The sequence below is a fragment of the Opisthocomus hoazin genome, chromosome 14 (assembly GCF_030867145.1).
Source record: "Opisthocomus hoazin isolate bOpiHoa1 chromosome 14, bOpiHoa1.hap1, whole genome shotgun sequence".
NCBI classification, from domain to species: domain Eukaryota; kingdom Metazoa; phylum Chordata; class Aves; order Opisthocomiformes; family Opisthocomidae; genus Opisthocomus; species Opisthocomus hoazin.
In genome coordinates this window covers 20,960,607-20,975,066 of record NC_134427.1, presented here as the reverse complement: position 1 = coordinate 20,975,066, position 14,460 = coordinate 20,960,607, and the positions used below count along the sequence as shown (strand labels likewise).

At 46.1% G+C, this 14,460-nt stretch overlaps 1 protein-coding gene across 2 annotated transcripts; it reads left to right on the top strand.

The window, feature by feature from the left end:
• Positions 1-321: 321 nt before the first annotated feature.
• PGK1 (phosphoglycerate kinase 1) lies at positions 322-13,397 on the top strand. Of its 2 annotated transcripts, none has more exons than XM_075435406.1 (11): positions 322-435; positions 2,882-2,932; positions 4,070-4,225; positions 4,348-4,492; positions 6,691-6,794; positions 7,513-7,632; positions 9,571-9,685; positions 9,976-10,155; positions 10,716-10,893; positions 11,158-11,256; positions 12,924-13,397. In XM_075435406.1, exons 1-11 carry the CDS (start codon positions 371-373, stop codon positions 12,962-12,964), a joined length of 1,254 nt encoding a protein of 417 aa, XP_075291521.1. In that variant the 5' UTR covers positions 322-370; the 3' UTR covers positions 12,965-13,397. The 2 variants fall into 2 exon arrangements, with proteins under 2 accessions (XP_075291521.1, XP_075291520.1); XM_075435405.1 differs by lacking the exon at positions 322-435 and adding an exon at positions 2,378-2,634.
• Positions 13,398-14,460: the final 1,063 nt, after the last annotated feature.

Here is a 14,460-nt window from a genome sequence, read left to right as displayed (position 1 = left end):
TGCTGCCCGCTCTGCTCTCCAGGAAAAGCGTCTCGCACGGTGCGCCCGCTCGTTTATTGTTAAGCCTACAGCCAAATATGTTTCTAAATTGGCGGCTGGGTATCCTCCCGCGTCCCGGCTCTGGGAAGCCGTTCCGGTGCCGCCCCGGCGGCTGCGTGCGGGACGTGACCAGGCCTCCCGCCTCAGCCCGCCCTCCCACGGGGGCGGGCGGCCCTCCGACGGGCAGGCGGCTCGACCAGTAGCGACGCGCGGCGGACTGCGCGGCCCAATCGTTGCGGGGCGGGGGCGGGGCGATCCGGGCGCCAACGGCGCTGGCGGCGGCCGCGGCAGAGCGCGGGCGGCGGCCGAGGGGAACGCATCAGCAGCCATCATGTCCCTCTCCAACAAGCTCACCCTCAACAAGGTAGACGTGAAGGGCAAGCGGGTCGTCATGAGGTGAGGAGCTGGGGCCCGCCGTGCCGTGAGGGGAAGAACGGCCGCCGCGCTCCCCCCTGCGTCCCGGGAGCGGCCCTCAGCAGGGGCAGGGCGGGAGGCCGCGGGGTGTCGGCCCCGCCGGGGCTGAGCGGCCCCCGCTGCTGGCTGGGGGCGGCCGCTGCGCTGAGCCCCGCAAACGGCTCTCGGGGGGGAGGGCGGGGTTCGGTTTGTTATTTTTTTCCCGCACGCCGCCGGTGGGAAAGGCCCCGTGCAGCTCGCGTTACCCCTCGGTCTGCCGGGGAGCGGTGCGGGTCCGGGCCGCCCGAGGGGGTAGCCGAGCCTGTCTGTCTCCGTTTTATTCGGGAGCGCTGCAAAAAAAACCAAGCTTTTTCCTCCGATTCCCTTCGTCCCTTCCCGCAAATACTAAAAGCGTTGCAATGAAAAAGTGAAAGCGTGGCTCTGGCCAGCTACCCAAGTAAAATAATAATTCTGCTTTTTGCAGCAAGAGTGAAGTCACAGGTAGGCAGCACGTCCTGGTGTAAAACCCTAAAATAGGAATTCGTAGCTTATTTAGAAAGCGTCAAGGCCAACTGAAAGCCCAGCGTTGGAATTGCTGCCAGATGCTGGGAGATAAGGGCTGCGAGGTACATCCTGGTCAAAATACTCCTACTCAGAATACTCAAAAAATTGTGGGATTCTTTGTCCAAGGTCACCGTAACGTGACTACTATGTGACCATTGCCATGCTTGGTGAGTAGGCAGGTATAACGAAACCATAATTCTCTGCCCTGTAGTCTGGGTCAGACAGCTTGCTCTTTTTACCTTGTCTCTCTGTCTTATTCTGAAGTAGTTCCCTAGAAATTTAGTTACCAGAAACCAGCCCCCGCAGTGAGTGCAGAAGAAGCTAGCTCAGAATTTGCATGTGCTTCCTAAATCCGGTACAACAGAAGATCTTTTCATCTCTGTAACAACTGCTGCTTTTTTGTATTTTTTCCTTGCTGTCTGACTGGAGCAATCTTGCACGGGCAGAGGACCAGTTAGCCAGCTCTTAGCTTCTGATAGATAACGCACATATCTGTCTTTGCAGTTCTGTGACGGACTGCTAAAACCGAGCGAAACGGCGGATGGCGTGCCAGTCTTTGCATTTCCCACCTGCATCTCGTTTCCCTGAAAAGAATCACCATGTGCTCTCAGAGCTACTAAAATCGATACTTCTTTATTTTTCTTCTCCTAATCACCCTAATTCTGGTGTACTCGAAAGGTGCTTATCTTCCACTCCTAATGCCAGAGCTTCAAGAAAAGTTGGGAATGGGGAGGAGAAAAGGTTCAAGGGGGAGCTCAGATTTCAGTGGTCACACAGTGGGGAAGAGTGGTGATCTGGGTCTTTTTTTGTAGCTCTGATGGCTCTGTAAAGCAAACTAGTCTTCTATTCTCTCAATTCATGGTAATAGCATGATAATGGTGCTCTCCTTTCCTGTTTCTAGAATTAGGCCCTCTGTACTGTGGGGCTGCCAGTTCAATTTCTTTCTGCTCAGCTACTCCTGTTTTGCTGGCAGCTGTTGTTGGTCTTTCCCTCTGTTTCTTGTGCTGAGCAGGCTACAAGAGGATTCAAGCAACTTCCTGAATTTTGTCGTTCTGTAATATAGATAGAGAATGATGAAGGGTGAACTGTAACACCATACTTAGTTTCCTCGTTCTGATATGCTGTTACAGTCGGTTGGATGTTCCCTTCCGTAGCTCTGTGAGTAATTTCTGCGTCTGCTGTTACACAAGACGGCTTCCTGCTGCTGCTGGCGAGCACATGGGCACAAGGTACTGCCCTGAGAAATGGCTGATGAAACTCCTCCCTTCCATCCCTTCACTGGGCGTGAGCAGGGAGGATTCCTCTGGATCCACCTCGGGTCTTCCTACAGGAACGTGCTAAGCCACAGCACTTGGCTGCAGAGAGACGAGAGCTGCAGAGAACAGAAATTGGAAGTTGTAGGCAATAACTGGGCGGCTTCGTTGAGCCTGCCTGCTTGCCATAGTAGTCAAACCAAGTATTTTAGAGGCCTGATTAGAGAACACAATGTCATTTTTCAGTATTTCCTTTCTTTCCCTTGGAAGCTCCTAGTCAGTGATCTGAGAGTGTGTAATCTGAAATGAAAAGGTTGTGGGGAGCTTGTTCAATCTTCATTTCCTACTTCAGCGTCATTGCTACTGCGGTCGTGAGCATTAGGAGGTACTGGTGGCATAGCCTTACCGAGTCATTCTGCCAGATGTCTGCTCTCCGTTTGTGTTCCATTATTACAAGCAGAAATGGCTAACACTGTACTGATTTCAAAATGGAACTTGTGTACAAGGCAGAGCTAAAAATCTTACTTTAATTGTAACATTGCTTTTCTAGCCAGCGCCTTTACTGGCAGGTTCCTTCACCCTTTCTAAAAGAAATTTGTTGCATGTTTAATTTTATTTCTGTTCTTTTTCAGGGTTGACTTCAATGTTCCAATGAAGGATCACAAGATAACCAACAATCAAAGGTGAGCCATACCTTCCATCCCAGATAGAAGCCCTGAAGTCTGTTTTCTCTCTGATTTTAGCCTGGTTCTGTTAGCAGTATGTGGAGTGCTACCGTGATTAAGCTGTCGTTGCTTGTACCAGAATGTTAAAGGTGTCTCAGAGAAGGTCTAACAATTGTTAATTAAAACCCCTGTAGCTATTAGCAAACTGCGCTAACGACAAGGCTTCTTCTCAGCGTAGCTGCTGTGGGAAGCATTTAAAAAAAGTCTCTTAATTGTACAGATCCTAAATTTCATTTTTTTAAGTACGGTTGAAGTGTTGTGACCATCTCACAACCACATCCCTTTGGCTGAGTGTGCTGTATTTGTTGGTAGTATCCAGAAGACTCACGGCCTCCTGGTTACCCTGCGGTTCTGTTAGCTTGTTGGCTTAGAGTAATTGTCCTGTGCAGCAAAGAAAGACACAGGGTTTGGAAGCAGGGATATTGAATGTCTTGTCTTGCTTGTCAGTCACTTGCTGGCAGATGCTATTTTTTTTTCACCACAATACGCTTACTGCTCAACTTTCCCATCATTTCTTTCTTGGTTCAGGATCACAGACTAAACCAGGAAGCGCAGTAATGTTCAAGTGTATTCTGACATTTCTTAGCTACAAGCAGTCAGCAGAATTTAGATTACAAAATGCATTTTACTTCCGTGGCCTACATCGCATGGAAGGTAGCAGTGAAACACATGAAAATGTGCTGAGATGGAGAATTTTGTTGATGCTTTCCGGACCGTCCTTCAGAGTTCTCGCAGTCCTGAGGAGAAGAGCAGGCTGGGTTAGCTCCCCGGGGAAGGCTGTGCTCTGTGGGATGTGGTTGGTCTCCTAGACATCTGTTCTAGCAAGGAGAGGCTGCTAAAAAGCCTGATGTCCCTTTTGGAGCCTTACTGGTGGTGATCACGTGCTGTCTTTTGATGAGAGGTAGGCTGAACCGTGTGAACGCCAGAGGTAGGATGAACTTCTTAAGAAATTGTTCAGCCCAGCTCTTGTGCTCCGTTTCTTTTGTCATTTTTGAGGGACAGCTCCCAGGGCTTTGGTGTAAGTGGTCACTAATTCTGCTTGCCTGGTAAACTCTGCTGGAATCCTTTTTCATTTGTTCTTTTCTGCCATTACAGAATCAAGGCGGCCGTTCCTACCATCAAGCACTGCTTGGATCATGGAGCCAAGTCAGTGGTTTTGATGAGTCACCTGGGTCGCCCGGATGGTGTTCCCATGCCTGAAAAGTTCTCCTTGGCCCCAGTAGCTGCGGAGCTTAAGGCACTCCTGGGCAGGTGAAGTAGAAGAGCAGTCCCGCATGCATCGGGCCCTCCCTCTCTGTCAGCGGACCTGGATGCTTTCCTTTCCGAAAGGAAGAGTCACTGGTGGGATGACAGTGTGTATCTTGTGTTTGCAGGGAGGTCTTATTCCTGAAAGATTGTGTTGGTCCTGAGGTGGAGAAGGCCTGTGCTAATCCTGCAGCTGGCTCCATCATCCTGCTAGAGAACCTCCGATTCCATGTAGAAGAAGAAGGGAAAGGGAAGGATGCTTCAGGGAACAAGGTGAAACTGCAAGCCTAGCTGGGGTGCATGCCTGCTCTGGTCTTACTACCTTGTTTGCTGCAGATTGACAAGGAGCCAGCAGCCTGTCTAAAATGCTGCTTATGAATTTGCTCTCAGAAGGCTACGTCGGAGATCTTTAGTTCAGTGTGTCCGATCATTTTTACTATGCTGTGCAAAAGTTTGGGTCAAATGTGTTGAATTTCCAAGATGAAACAGCTTAAGTGAAAGGCTGCAGATGATTCTGCCGAAGGCGGAGCAGTCTGTGAAAGAAGGAAAAAGGAGCAAATACAGGGCTGTGCAGGAAATCGGTTGCTACTAGTTAGATTTTATTTTGGGATGTTTAAAACAAAAACCAAGGTCAGTTGGAGAGGGTTTGTTGCCACTGGGGCTGCAAGAATGACACTGCTTTCTTGGTTATCTGGTTAATGTGTTAATATGATGTTTAAACATTCTGCAGCATAGGGATTATCAAACCCTTTTATAAGCCTGTCTGCTTTTAAGAGCAGTCATCTAGAACCAGGCTGCCTTGCACCTCTGACATTTTCTTGAAGGTCAGGAAGAGTGCTTGCTCCAGACAGCTGCTTTTCTTGGCGATGGTGACCCCGTTGACTTTACGCAGGCCTTGGCTCCTTTCAGATTCAGTGCGTGGAGTGGAATGCTGACACCGTGTGGTGCCCTTTATGGGCTGACACAGGACTCCTGTAGCCTAGAAAAGCAGCCCAAAGAACTAATAAGCCTTTGCAGGTGGCAATGAGAAACTGAGCAAGTCTGGAATTATTCACTACTAGAACTGTGTGCCATGGAAAGCCAGTATGGTGCCACGGAGAAGAGTGGGGCAAGAATTTAATCAGCTTTGGGAAACAGTTCCTTGGGTTTGTGCATTTCTGTAATTCTCTGATTATTTAGTTGGGTGTGTGCACACGGAAGCTTGCCCTGCAGTTGAGTACAACAGGAGAGGTCCTGATGACGGACCTGCTTCTTGTCCTAACAGGGGTGAAAGTCAGTGCTACAGAAATAGTGGTGCAATACAAGACTGCAGATCACTGACTGGTGCTGAGAAACTGGCTTTCCAAAGCAGACCAAGTGGTAGTGGTGCCTTCATTCAGGGCCTCTTGTCTGATTGCAGATGTTACTGGTTTTAACAGGAGCACTTAATCTCTTTGTGTAAAGCCAGGCAGTTTACCAAGTGAAGGAGCAATTGACAGCATTGTTCTGTCATCTGTGTAGTCCCTTTGGCTTGTCTGCTGCTCAGGCTGTGTGAATAAAAGGGCACCCAAAGCCGTGCTGAGCCCATCCGCTGTGTATTGGAGCACTTTCCTGCCATCGTCCCGTGGTGTTACATCTGGGTGCTAGCGGAGGCCTCCCTCACTTGGGGTGGTGAGCTGACAGAGCAGAAAGGTGATCGCCGGACTGCCAGTCTGGGCCGTTCCTTCAGAACGAGTGGCTGTAAACTAGGTCCGAGCAGTCACTTACTGTTACAGCGAGCTCTGCTGTCTTTTCATGGTGGGAAAGATAACTGAGCTATATGAGCCCTCCCATGAGGATTTGGTAGGATGCTTGGAGGATGCAGAAAAGGTCCTTAACAGAAATGCATCTGTTCTTGACCACTACATGCTAAGCTTGTCTCCACTTTTCCGGTGTTGGCTCCTTTCACTTTGGCCTGTTGTAGTGTGCAGGCTATTTATAAGTTGATCCACAATGCAGTTGCTAAATCAGTTCTGCAAGAGCTCATCCTTTACCTGTGGCACTTGGAGACCACACTTTCTTTGTTCACGAAGTGAGTGTGAATTTGTTTAGCCTCAACTTGGCATTGCCTTGTCTCTACACACCCTTTCTATGTTACCTGCGTTCACCACAGAACTGGAAATCTGTTGGAGAGAAGCTGAAAGGTTGGTAGTGCTGCAGTTCATTCCTGCTCTGTTGATGGACTGGAAACTTGAAGTGGGAACAGTCCTCAGGCCTGTAATGGCAGTCTTGAGGAGTTTAATGTGGAGTTTAAACCATTTAAACCTTTTTGTTCCTGCTGGACTGGGAAAGTGCATATGAAACACAGTGACCCACAGGATGGACTGATGAGTTCCCCCAGCTGACCTTTCTTTGCTTTGGGTTTGCACGTCAAATTGCTGACTTTGACCTTAGTTTCAGAATCAGTTCTGTGCATCCAAATAGCACAAACTTGTCATTCTTTCTCTTTTTAGATCAAGGCTGATGCTGCAAAAGTGGAGGCTTTCAGAGCCTCTCTTTCTAAACTGGGAGATGTCTATGTCAATGATGCTTTTGGAACTGCCCACCGAGCTCACAGGTGCGTATCCGTTTCCCTTCCAGAGGCAGAACTGCTGAACGATGTCTGCCACGGAAACATATACAGCTTTGCCCCCAGTGAGTTCTCACTTCCTTTTGGGCTTATCCTGTTATCATTCTGCTGTGTTTGTTCCTGAGTAATGGATTTAGTGGAGGTAGTTGTCAGTAGTGTCTGCTCTTTCAAGGTTGACTCTGGGAGCAGGAGACAGATGAAACTCTTGAAGACTTGAATTGAATTCCTAGGCTTTGAAGATACAAATATTACTTCCTTAGGACTTACATAAATTGTCCTGCAGTTACAGCAGACCTCTTTTCCAAAGATTAATAGCTCCACATTGATTATTCTCCTGGAGTGTGTTTCGATATGTGTACTTGCAAACTCTGCGGGTCTTCTTTGAGCTTGATTCAATGGTATTGGAGGAAGATGCCTCTGCTCTCGCTATGCTTATTTGTCCCTCAGCATTTTGGATCACTAATTAACACTATGAGTGTTTTGCATATCGGTATGTATGTGCAAAAACAGTCTCAGAAAGTAAGCGTGTACAGCCGTCTAATCAAACCAGGACAACAAAAACCTCGTGTTTGTTTTCATGCAGGTAGTAGCTATTGTCATTGCTGCAGCTGACTAAAGGATTGGCTTTGTAATGCTATGAGATGCAGCGATGTTTGGACCTGTACTGATAGAAGGCTTTTCCTTCCTTGCTTTTTTTGTTCTGCAGCTCCATGGTCGGTGTCAATCTGCCTCAGAAGGCTGCTGGCTTCCTGATGAAGAAAGAACTGGATTATTTTGCTAAGGCCCTGGAGAGTCCGGAGAGACCCTTCTTAGCAATTCTTGGAGGGTAAGACAAGAACATATTGACTCCATATTTCTCTTTAAGAAACAGGAAGTTATTTTGGCTTGGTTCAGACAAGTGCTTTCCTTTTAACTGTACCTGCAGTTCAAATTTGTAGGTAAGTCCTGAGATCTCTAAGATACGAGTTACAAGGAGCTAACTGACTGTGTTTGCTCCTGTGATGATACTATCGGGGTCTGCTCCTCATATCTCCTGACCTCTTACGTTCCCCAAATTGAGGTAGTCCACAGCCGTTTGTTGTACAGATGAACCAGAAGAGCTGTTAGATACACGGTAGCCCTGAAACATTGTCAGTGACCTTTCCTCCATGGTTCAGAGTACAGGCATCCTGCAGGCTCAGCACTCTGTAAGTTGACACGATCTGGCATTATGCAATGGTGACCTACTGTAGCTGGACAGGCCTACGCTCTTCCACAGCAGCTCGTGTGCGAAGAAACCTGAAGGTGCAAATCCAAGTGACTGCTTGTGTGTAGAAATAATTTCCCATTGCCCACGATTTTTGTCAGGTGTGTACCCAGTTTAGCATTGTAGTTCTATGACAGTGTATTTCAGTTCATCAGGTGAACTAAAATACTTTGATATGTACACAAAGCCGGGACACCGTAACATTCCCGTGTTCTTGGTATGACTGTGTGGCTTATTGCTGCTCTCTGCACCCATAGGTGTGTTCTTTAAGAAGTAGTATTCAGTTCTCACATACAGTTTTAAACTTCTTCTGTGAGCTTGGTTATACTGAATAATGCTTTTTTTCCTTTTTATTAGTACCCTTCCAAGGTTTACAGCTGCAGGTGACCCATCAATAAGTGTTATACTCTCCTCATTGCCTTTGATGGAAGTTGCAGGTGTATCACCAAGGGAAAGTTTGTTAGTTACTTTATCAGATGTTTGAATTAGAGCAGCAGCTGGGATGGCCAAAATGTTAAAATATCAGGCCTATTAGTAAAGTCTGGAAGTGTTGTAAATCCAGTGAGAACAAAATAACCTTTTTTGAGAGGTGCATAACAAGGGTGACCAGCGTGTCCCAGTCTCGGAACTTGATACTGTACTCGTTGTGTGGCCAAAGACTGAGGAATGCCGACTACATCTTCGTGAGTCTCAGCAGGAGATCCAAGAGCAGTTCGGAGCTGGAAAACACCTTTATCTGTTTGAAAGCAGTACTGTTGCACTGGCAGTGCAGCTGGTTCCTAGGTGGGACGGCAGAGTGGGCAACTCCTGCTCAATTATACCAGAGGGAAATCACACTTGGAAGCTGGGTGTGGTCCAGCTGCAGGTTTGCTGCTGCTTATATATAACAAAATTGGGCCTAGAAGATGAACTGAGAACAACTGTACTAACAAGCACAGTGGAAGTGAAATGTGTTGGCAAAGACAGACCATGTGTAGGAAGGTAATTCAGTGCCAGGAGCAGGGTACGTGCAAGGGAAAGAAACAAAAATCTAATTCACCTTCACCTTTCTTTTTGCCTGGAGCTGCACATGGCAGGACGGGGTTTTGCTGTGGCTCTGTCTCACCCCATCAACGCTGCTTTAACGGTTCGGTTCCCACAGCGTAGCCTTGCTGGACGGTCAGGGGAAATCAGGCTCTAAAGTGCCAAACGAGGTTATATTTAAATAGGAAAAAAACGGAGGGCTGAATAATGCTCTTGTAAGTTGATATTTAATGCTGGCCTGCTAACTTGCCAAGTTCCCTTCCTGCCCACTTCCAACAACTCCTTCGCTGGATCATTCTCTCAGAATGGCCTTGTTATGGCACAATCATGACATTGCCTTTACTGAATAGCAGTTGATTAATTCTGCTTCAATCCAAGAAGTCCTTGTAAGACTTCATGCTGCCTTAGATAAAGATTACTAGAGAGTGAGTTCTGTCTGAGGAGTTTTGGACAGGGCTACCGTTACTCATTCTTTTTACTTCTCTCTCTCGCCAGAGCCAAAGTTCAGGATAAGATCCAGCTGATCAGTAACATGTTGGATAAGGTCAATGAGATGATCATTGGTGGTGGAATGGCGTTCACCTTCCTCAAAGTGATCAACAACATGGAGGTATGAAGAGAGCAATTCTGTGTCTGCTCCTAGTAAACAATATGGTCAGAATCCCCCTTATATATTCTGGCTATCTCGACTCTCTGCAAGAGTAGGGAGCACGGAAAAGTTACTTGACAACTCCTTTGCAAAAATCAGATTACTCCCTATGTCTAGCTAGGTGTTTTTAGAAGACAGTCCTTCCATAAGTGCTGTCTGAGCAGTTCAGCTTGACTGCTGCTGTTCTCTTCTGTAACGACCAGTAGCTAAACAAACACTTCTCTCTTACTTTCCCCAAATAATTTCTCTAGATTGGCAACTCTCTGTTTGATGAAGAGGGATCAAAAATTGTCAAGGACCTGATGGCCAAGGCAGAGAAGAATGGTGTGAAGATTACTCTGCCTGTAGACTTCGTCACTGCAGACAAATTCGATGAGCATGCACAGACTGGGCAAGCCACGGTGGCTTCAGGCATTCCTGCTGGCTGGATGGTAGGTTTTAATAGGCGAGGGACTACAGGAAGTAACAGGCAGCAGTGGGGTGGGAAGGGCACCTCTTAAAGGAGTAGAAAGAGTAATTGTGATCCTTTGCAAATGTTTCCGAAGGCAGTCACATTGCATAGAGTGTGTTGGTTTAATGAAATTGAAGCTCTGTTGTTTGTCCTGAATTTTTAAGTCTAAAGTAGTTTTTGTGAGATTTGGATTAAAACAGCAAAACTCTTCTAAAACCTTCAGATCTGAATGCAGTAGAAACCCCTTTTATTTGACTGGATCTTAAGTAGAGTTGACAAAAGTTTCTAACCAAGGCTTGGAGCATCTGACATCGATTTAAAAATGACTTGTACTAGGAAGATGAGTACCACACCAGACTCCAGCTTACTGCAGCAGCTGCTGGCGAATCTCTCTGTTCCTCACTATTCAGTGCATACAGAGAAACCCGTGCTTCGTATCTGGGGGTGAGCGGGAAGCTTCTGAGGATCCCAGCTAGACACTGGGGGGTTGAGATGAGGGTTGGCGGTAAAGATCTCTGTGGCTTCTCTTACTTGCCTTAGGGCTTGGACTGTGGCCCTGAAAGTGTGAAGAAGTTTGTTGAAGTTGTGGGAAGGGCCAAGCAAATTGTGTGGAATGGTCCAGTTGGTGTCTTTGAGTGGGACAAGTTTGCCAAAGGAACCAAAGCCCTGATGGACAAAGTGGTGGAAGTAACTGGAAAGGGCAGCATCACCATTATTGGTAAGTAGTTGTATGTGTGTGTTGTCTTTCTCAATGCAACAAGGAAGCTTCTGCTTGCCAGTACCATGTTAAAAATACTTGTCAAATTGATTTTCTTTCCTGATGTTTTCATCTGTCCTTCAACTTGGAGATAGGGCTTTAAAAACTGCTGTGCGCACTAGTGCTGAGTATGTGGGAGCAGGACCAGCCCGTAGCAAGGCTATGGCCCTTAAGCTGAACAGAATCTGAATTTCTTGGGTCTCATTGATTTTCTTTGTATTACAGGTGGTGGAGATACAGCTACTTGCTGTGCAAAGTGGAACACTGAGGATAAAGTTAGCCATGTCAGCACGGGAGGTGGTGCCAGCCTGGAACTGCTAGAGGGTAACTGTTCTTTTAACTTGTTTGAGCAAATCGGGTAGTTCTGGGTGCTCTAACATCTGTTGGTATTCAAGAAAGCACAACAGTAGAATGACTGTCTTTTCTGTTCCTCCGTGTGGAGCTGCACATAGCTTTTCAGCAATGAGCTCCTTCTTTTGTAGTCCTAGAGGAAGGGAGGAAAGAAAATGGAGTATTCTTGCAGACGGTACAGGCTGCCACTCCCAGAAAGCAAAAATGCTGGAATAGAAACTAAAAGGGCATCGAGAGCCGGCTCTCTTTTGTAGATGATCCCCTGAGACATGCTAACCAGACCGTTTAAAATGCCCAGTTTCTGTGAGGGAAATCTCATCAGAATAGTCTCCAATTTTTGCCAGAAGTCTCTTTTTTTAGCTCATTGTTTGAAATTCCCTAGTTTTGAGGAGCCCTCTAGTGATCACTTACGAACCTGCACGGGGTACTTGGAATTCAAAATGGTGAGAATCTACAGGATTCTTCTAATGAGCTACATTGTACTCTAAATGAGTTTTCATTTCCTCTGGTAATTAGCTGTTTCCCAATATGTGTAAATTATCTAATGCTGTCAACTTCCTGTAGAAGAGAAACTGCAGTAAACTGCATTGCAGCCGTTAGTTTCCAGCAGTTATATGCGAGACAGAGCTTTTGTTTCTGTTGCCTAGGGAGTGATGGTAAAGGGAAAGAATGCAGATGGCTAGAAGGAAACACTGTGCAACCGATTTATTCAAAAGGACAAACTTGTCTTAAGTTTTGGCCCAAAATGTGGGTTTGTGTGTGTGATCTTTTAAACGTAACGGAAGTCTAGCTAATTGGAAAAGCTTCTGAAGATTTAAAAAAAATAAAAAAAAGGCAACCCCACTGCCCCCAAAAAATACCCTAGCAAACTAGCGAGTTGTGAACAGTGTTAAAATTCAGTACTGCCACACAGCTTGAGCATTAGAAGGTAGGTGTGCTGAAAAAAAGCGGAACCAGAATGGTGTCTCTAAATCACTAAAGTAGGACAAAGAGCTAACAATGCTTTAGAAAACATTGCGCTTTAATAATCTGAGCCCTTCTACTCAAAGATGAGCATATTCCTTGCTTCCATCAGTTGGAATGAAGCATGTAAATACCTAAACCTGGGTGTGTTATTCTCAGTAAAAGACTGGAGACTTGTAGGAGGCTTTGTTTCTTTTTCTTAATTCATTCTTAAAATTTCCACCACACACTCCAAAATCCTATTGACATGCCACTAGGGACTGAAGAAAGTATGCAGCAGCTCTCTAGATCCAATCAAAAATCTGCTTGCCATCAAACTTGATGGAAAAAGCTGTTTGATGTTTGGATCTGACCCTAGCAGAGACTTGGACAGAAATTTACCATTATGGTTAATTGACGACTGTGGTACGTTAAGAACCGGTCTGCTGACATACGAGTGCAGCTGTGCTCTGGATACTCACTACAGCCCTAAAAGGTATTTACTGTGTGGAACAGTTTAACTCGTAAGCCTTAAGAGCCACAGTCGTCAACAGGAGTGTATGTAGAGCCAAGCTCTTCCACTTTTAACCTATAACTTCTGCTTCATTTATCCAAGTGTTGCATTTGCAAGCGTTGAGCTTAGTTGTTTCAGGGCAGAGGGGTTCTTATCTTCACTGGTATTTGTTAACTGCCAACAGGTAAGGTTCTTCCTGGTGTGGATGCCTTGAGCAACGTGTAGAGAACAGATGATCGCCCCGCTTCCTGGTCCTGTGCACAGCCCCTGAGACTCAACACTTCAGCGCTTCTGTATTTCAGCTCTGCGCTAGGTAGATCACACAGTGTAAACCGAAACTGGACAGGGTTTGAGGAGAAGACAGCAGAGATATTTTACGACTGCAGTTTACGTGATGTGGATTTGTCCACTGTTACCCCACTTGAATTAACGTAGTGAGTTTAAACTGTTGTTGTGAATTTAGAATGTATATATTTATATTTCGCCTTTTCAAAGAGATTAATCCCTGTTAGACATGTCTGTTTCTCAGGAGTGCACTGTTTAGCTTCAATGTTCTTAGCAGGCGTTTTCATCACTTGACACGGTTCAGAAACAAGAGGGGACTCCAGTTTTTTGGAGGCTGATTGTAATAGCTGCTGAATAAACATTTAAAGTGCTCTCCGTTTGTATATGGTCCTTCTTTCAGATTTTTAGAGTGGTCTACATTAAAATACCTTCCTCCTAGCATTAGGAGTCGGAGACATTTTTCCTTTTTGCACTACTTACAATATTTGTAAATACCCTTTTATTTTTGTCCAGCAGATCTATAAGCACCCAGTCATCATCAAAGTGAACTTTGTTGGTAAGGAAGTAAACTGTTACACATGTGCTGTTATGTCAAAACTTCCATGCCATCAAGTAATAAAGTAAGGTGAAATTATGGATGTGCAAATCTAGTAAAAAAAGTGCAAATTTAAGTGTTTCTCATCTCGAGAACTCGCCTCATAGTAGGCAACTAAAGTAATCTGAATATAAGGGAAACTTTGAAGACAGGCAGGTAAAAACTGAGTCACAGGCACAGAACTGCAGTGCGCTTTTGCTCAAATTTGTGGTCCTAAAAGCTCTAAAACTAGCGTAGTAAAACCACACCCTTGGACAATTGCGTTTGTGTGTGTGGTTTAAGCGCGTTGCGGAACCGCAAATATTGTCAGTGGAGGACCACCAACATGGTGCAAATGTATAAAACTGGGATTTCCATTTTGGCTGTGGCGTGTTGGCTCCTACGCTTGCTGCAGGACCCGAATGTGAGCACGGGGTGGCTCTAAACCAAACCCAGGACTACTCCAACCTCAGGCTGGCTTCTGAGCATCCAAAAGCGTGTTTTGGATTCTGTCAGCAGTCACAGCTCTGCTCGTGAGAACTGCGAGAAGATGCAGTGCTCCAGCTGAACTGCTTGTGTCTCTTCCCGCTGGAGCAGAGAACAGCGAGTGATGTAAAGCAGCGATCGCCTGTTTTTATTCCTGGTGAATTCCCAGGAGTCGTGGTAGGGTGTTTCCCAGGAGGTTTTGCATGGCCTGAATAGTGTAAAGCAGCCGAATAGTGTAAAGGACGAACCATGGAGGGAATCTTTGAGGTAAGCAGTAAGCCACAACACAGAGTACGCTTTTAAGTTAATTTGTATGCATGTACATAATATTACCAAAACAAAATGAAAGCATGTGTTCTAAACAGACACAGCTGAT

Bases quoted from the DNA above. Each gene is read 5' to 3' on its own strand.
- PGK1 (XM_075435405.1), top strand. From the start codon at position 2,555: ATGAAAAGGTTGTGGGGAGCTTGTTCAATCTTCATTTCCTACTTCAGC. The intron at 10,894-11,157 runs GTAAGTAGTTGT...TTTGTATTACAG, and splicing joins GGGCAGCATCACCATTATTG to GTGGTGGAGATACAGCTACT. The intron at 11,257-12,923 runs GTAACTGTTCTT...AACTGCCAACAG, and splicing joins CAGCCTGGAACTGCTAGAGG to GTAAGGTTCTTCCTGGTGTG.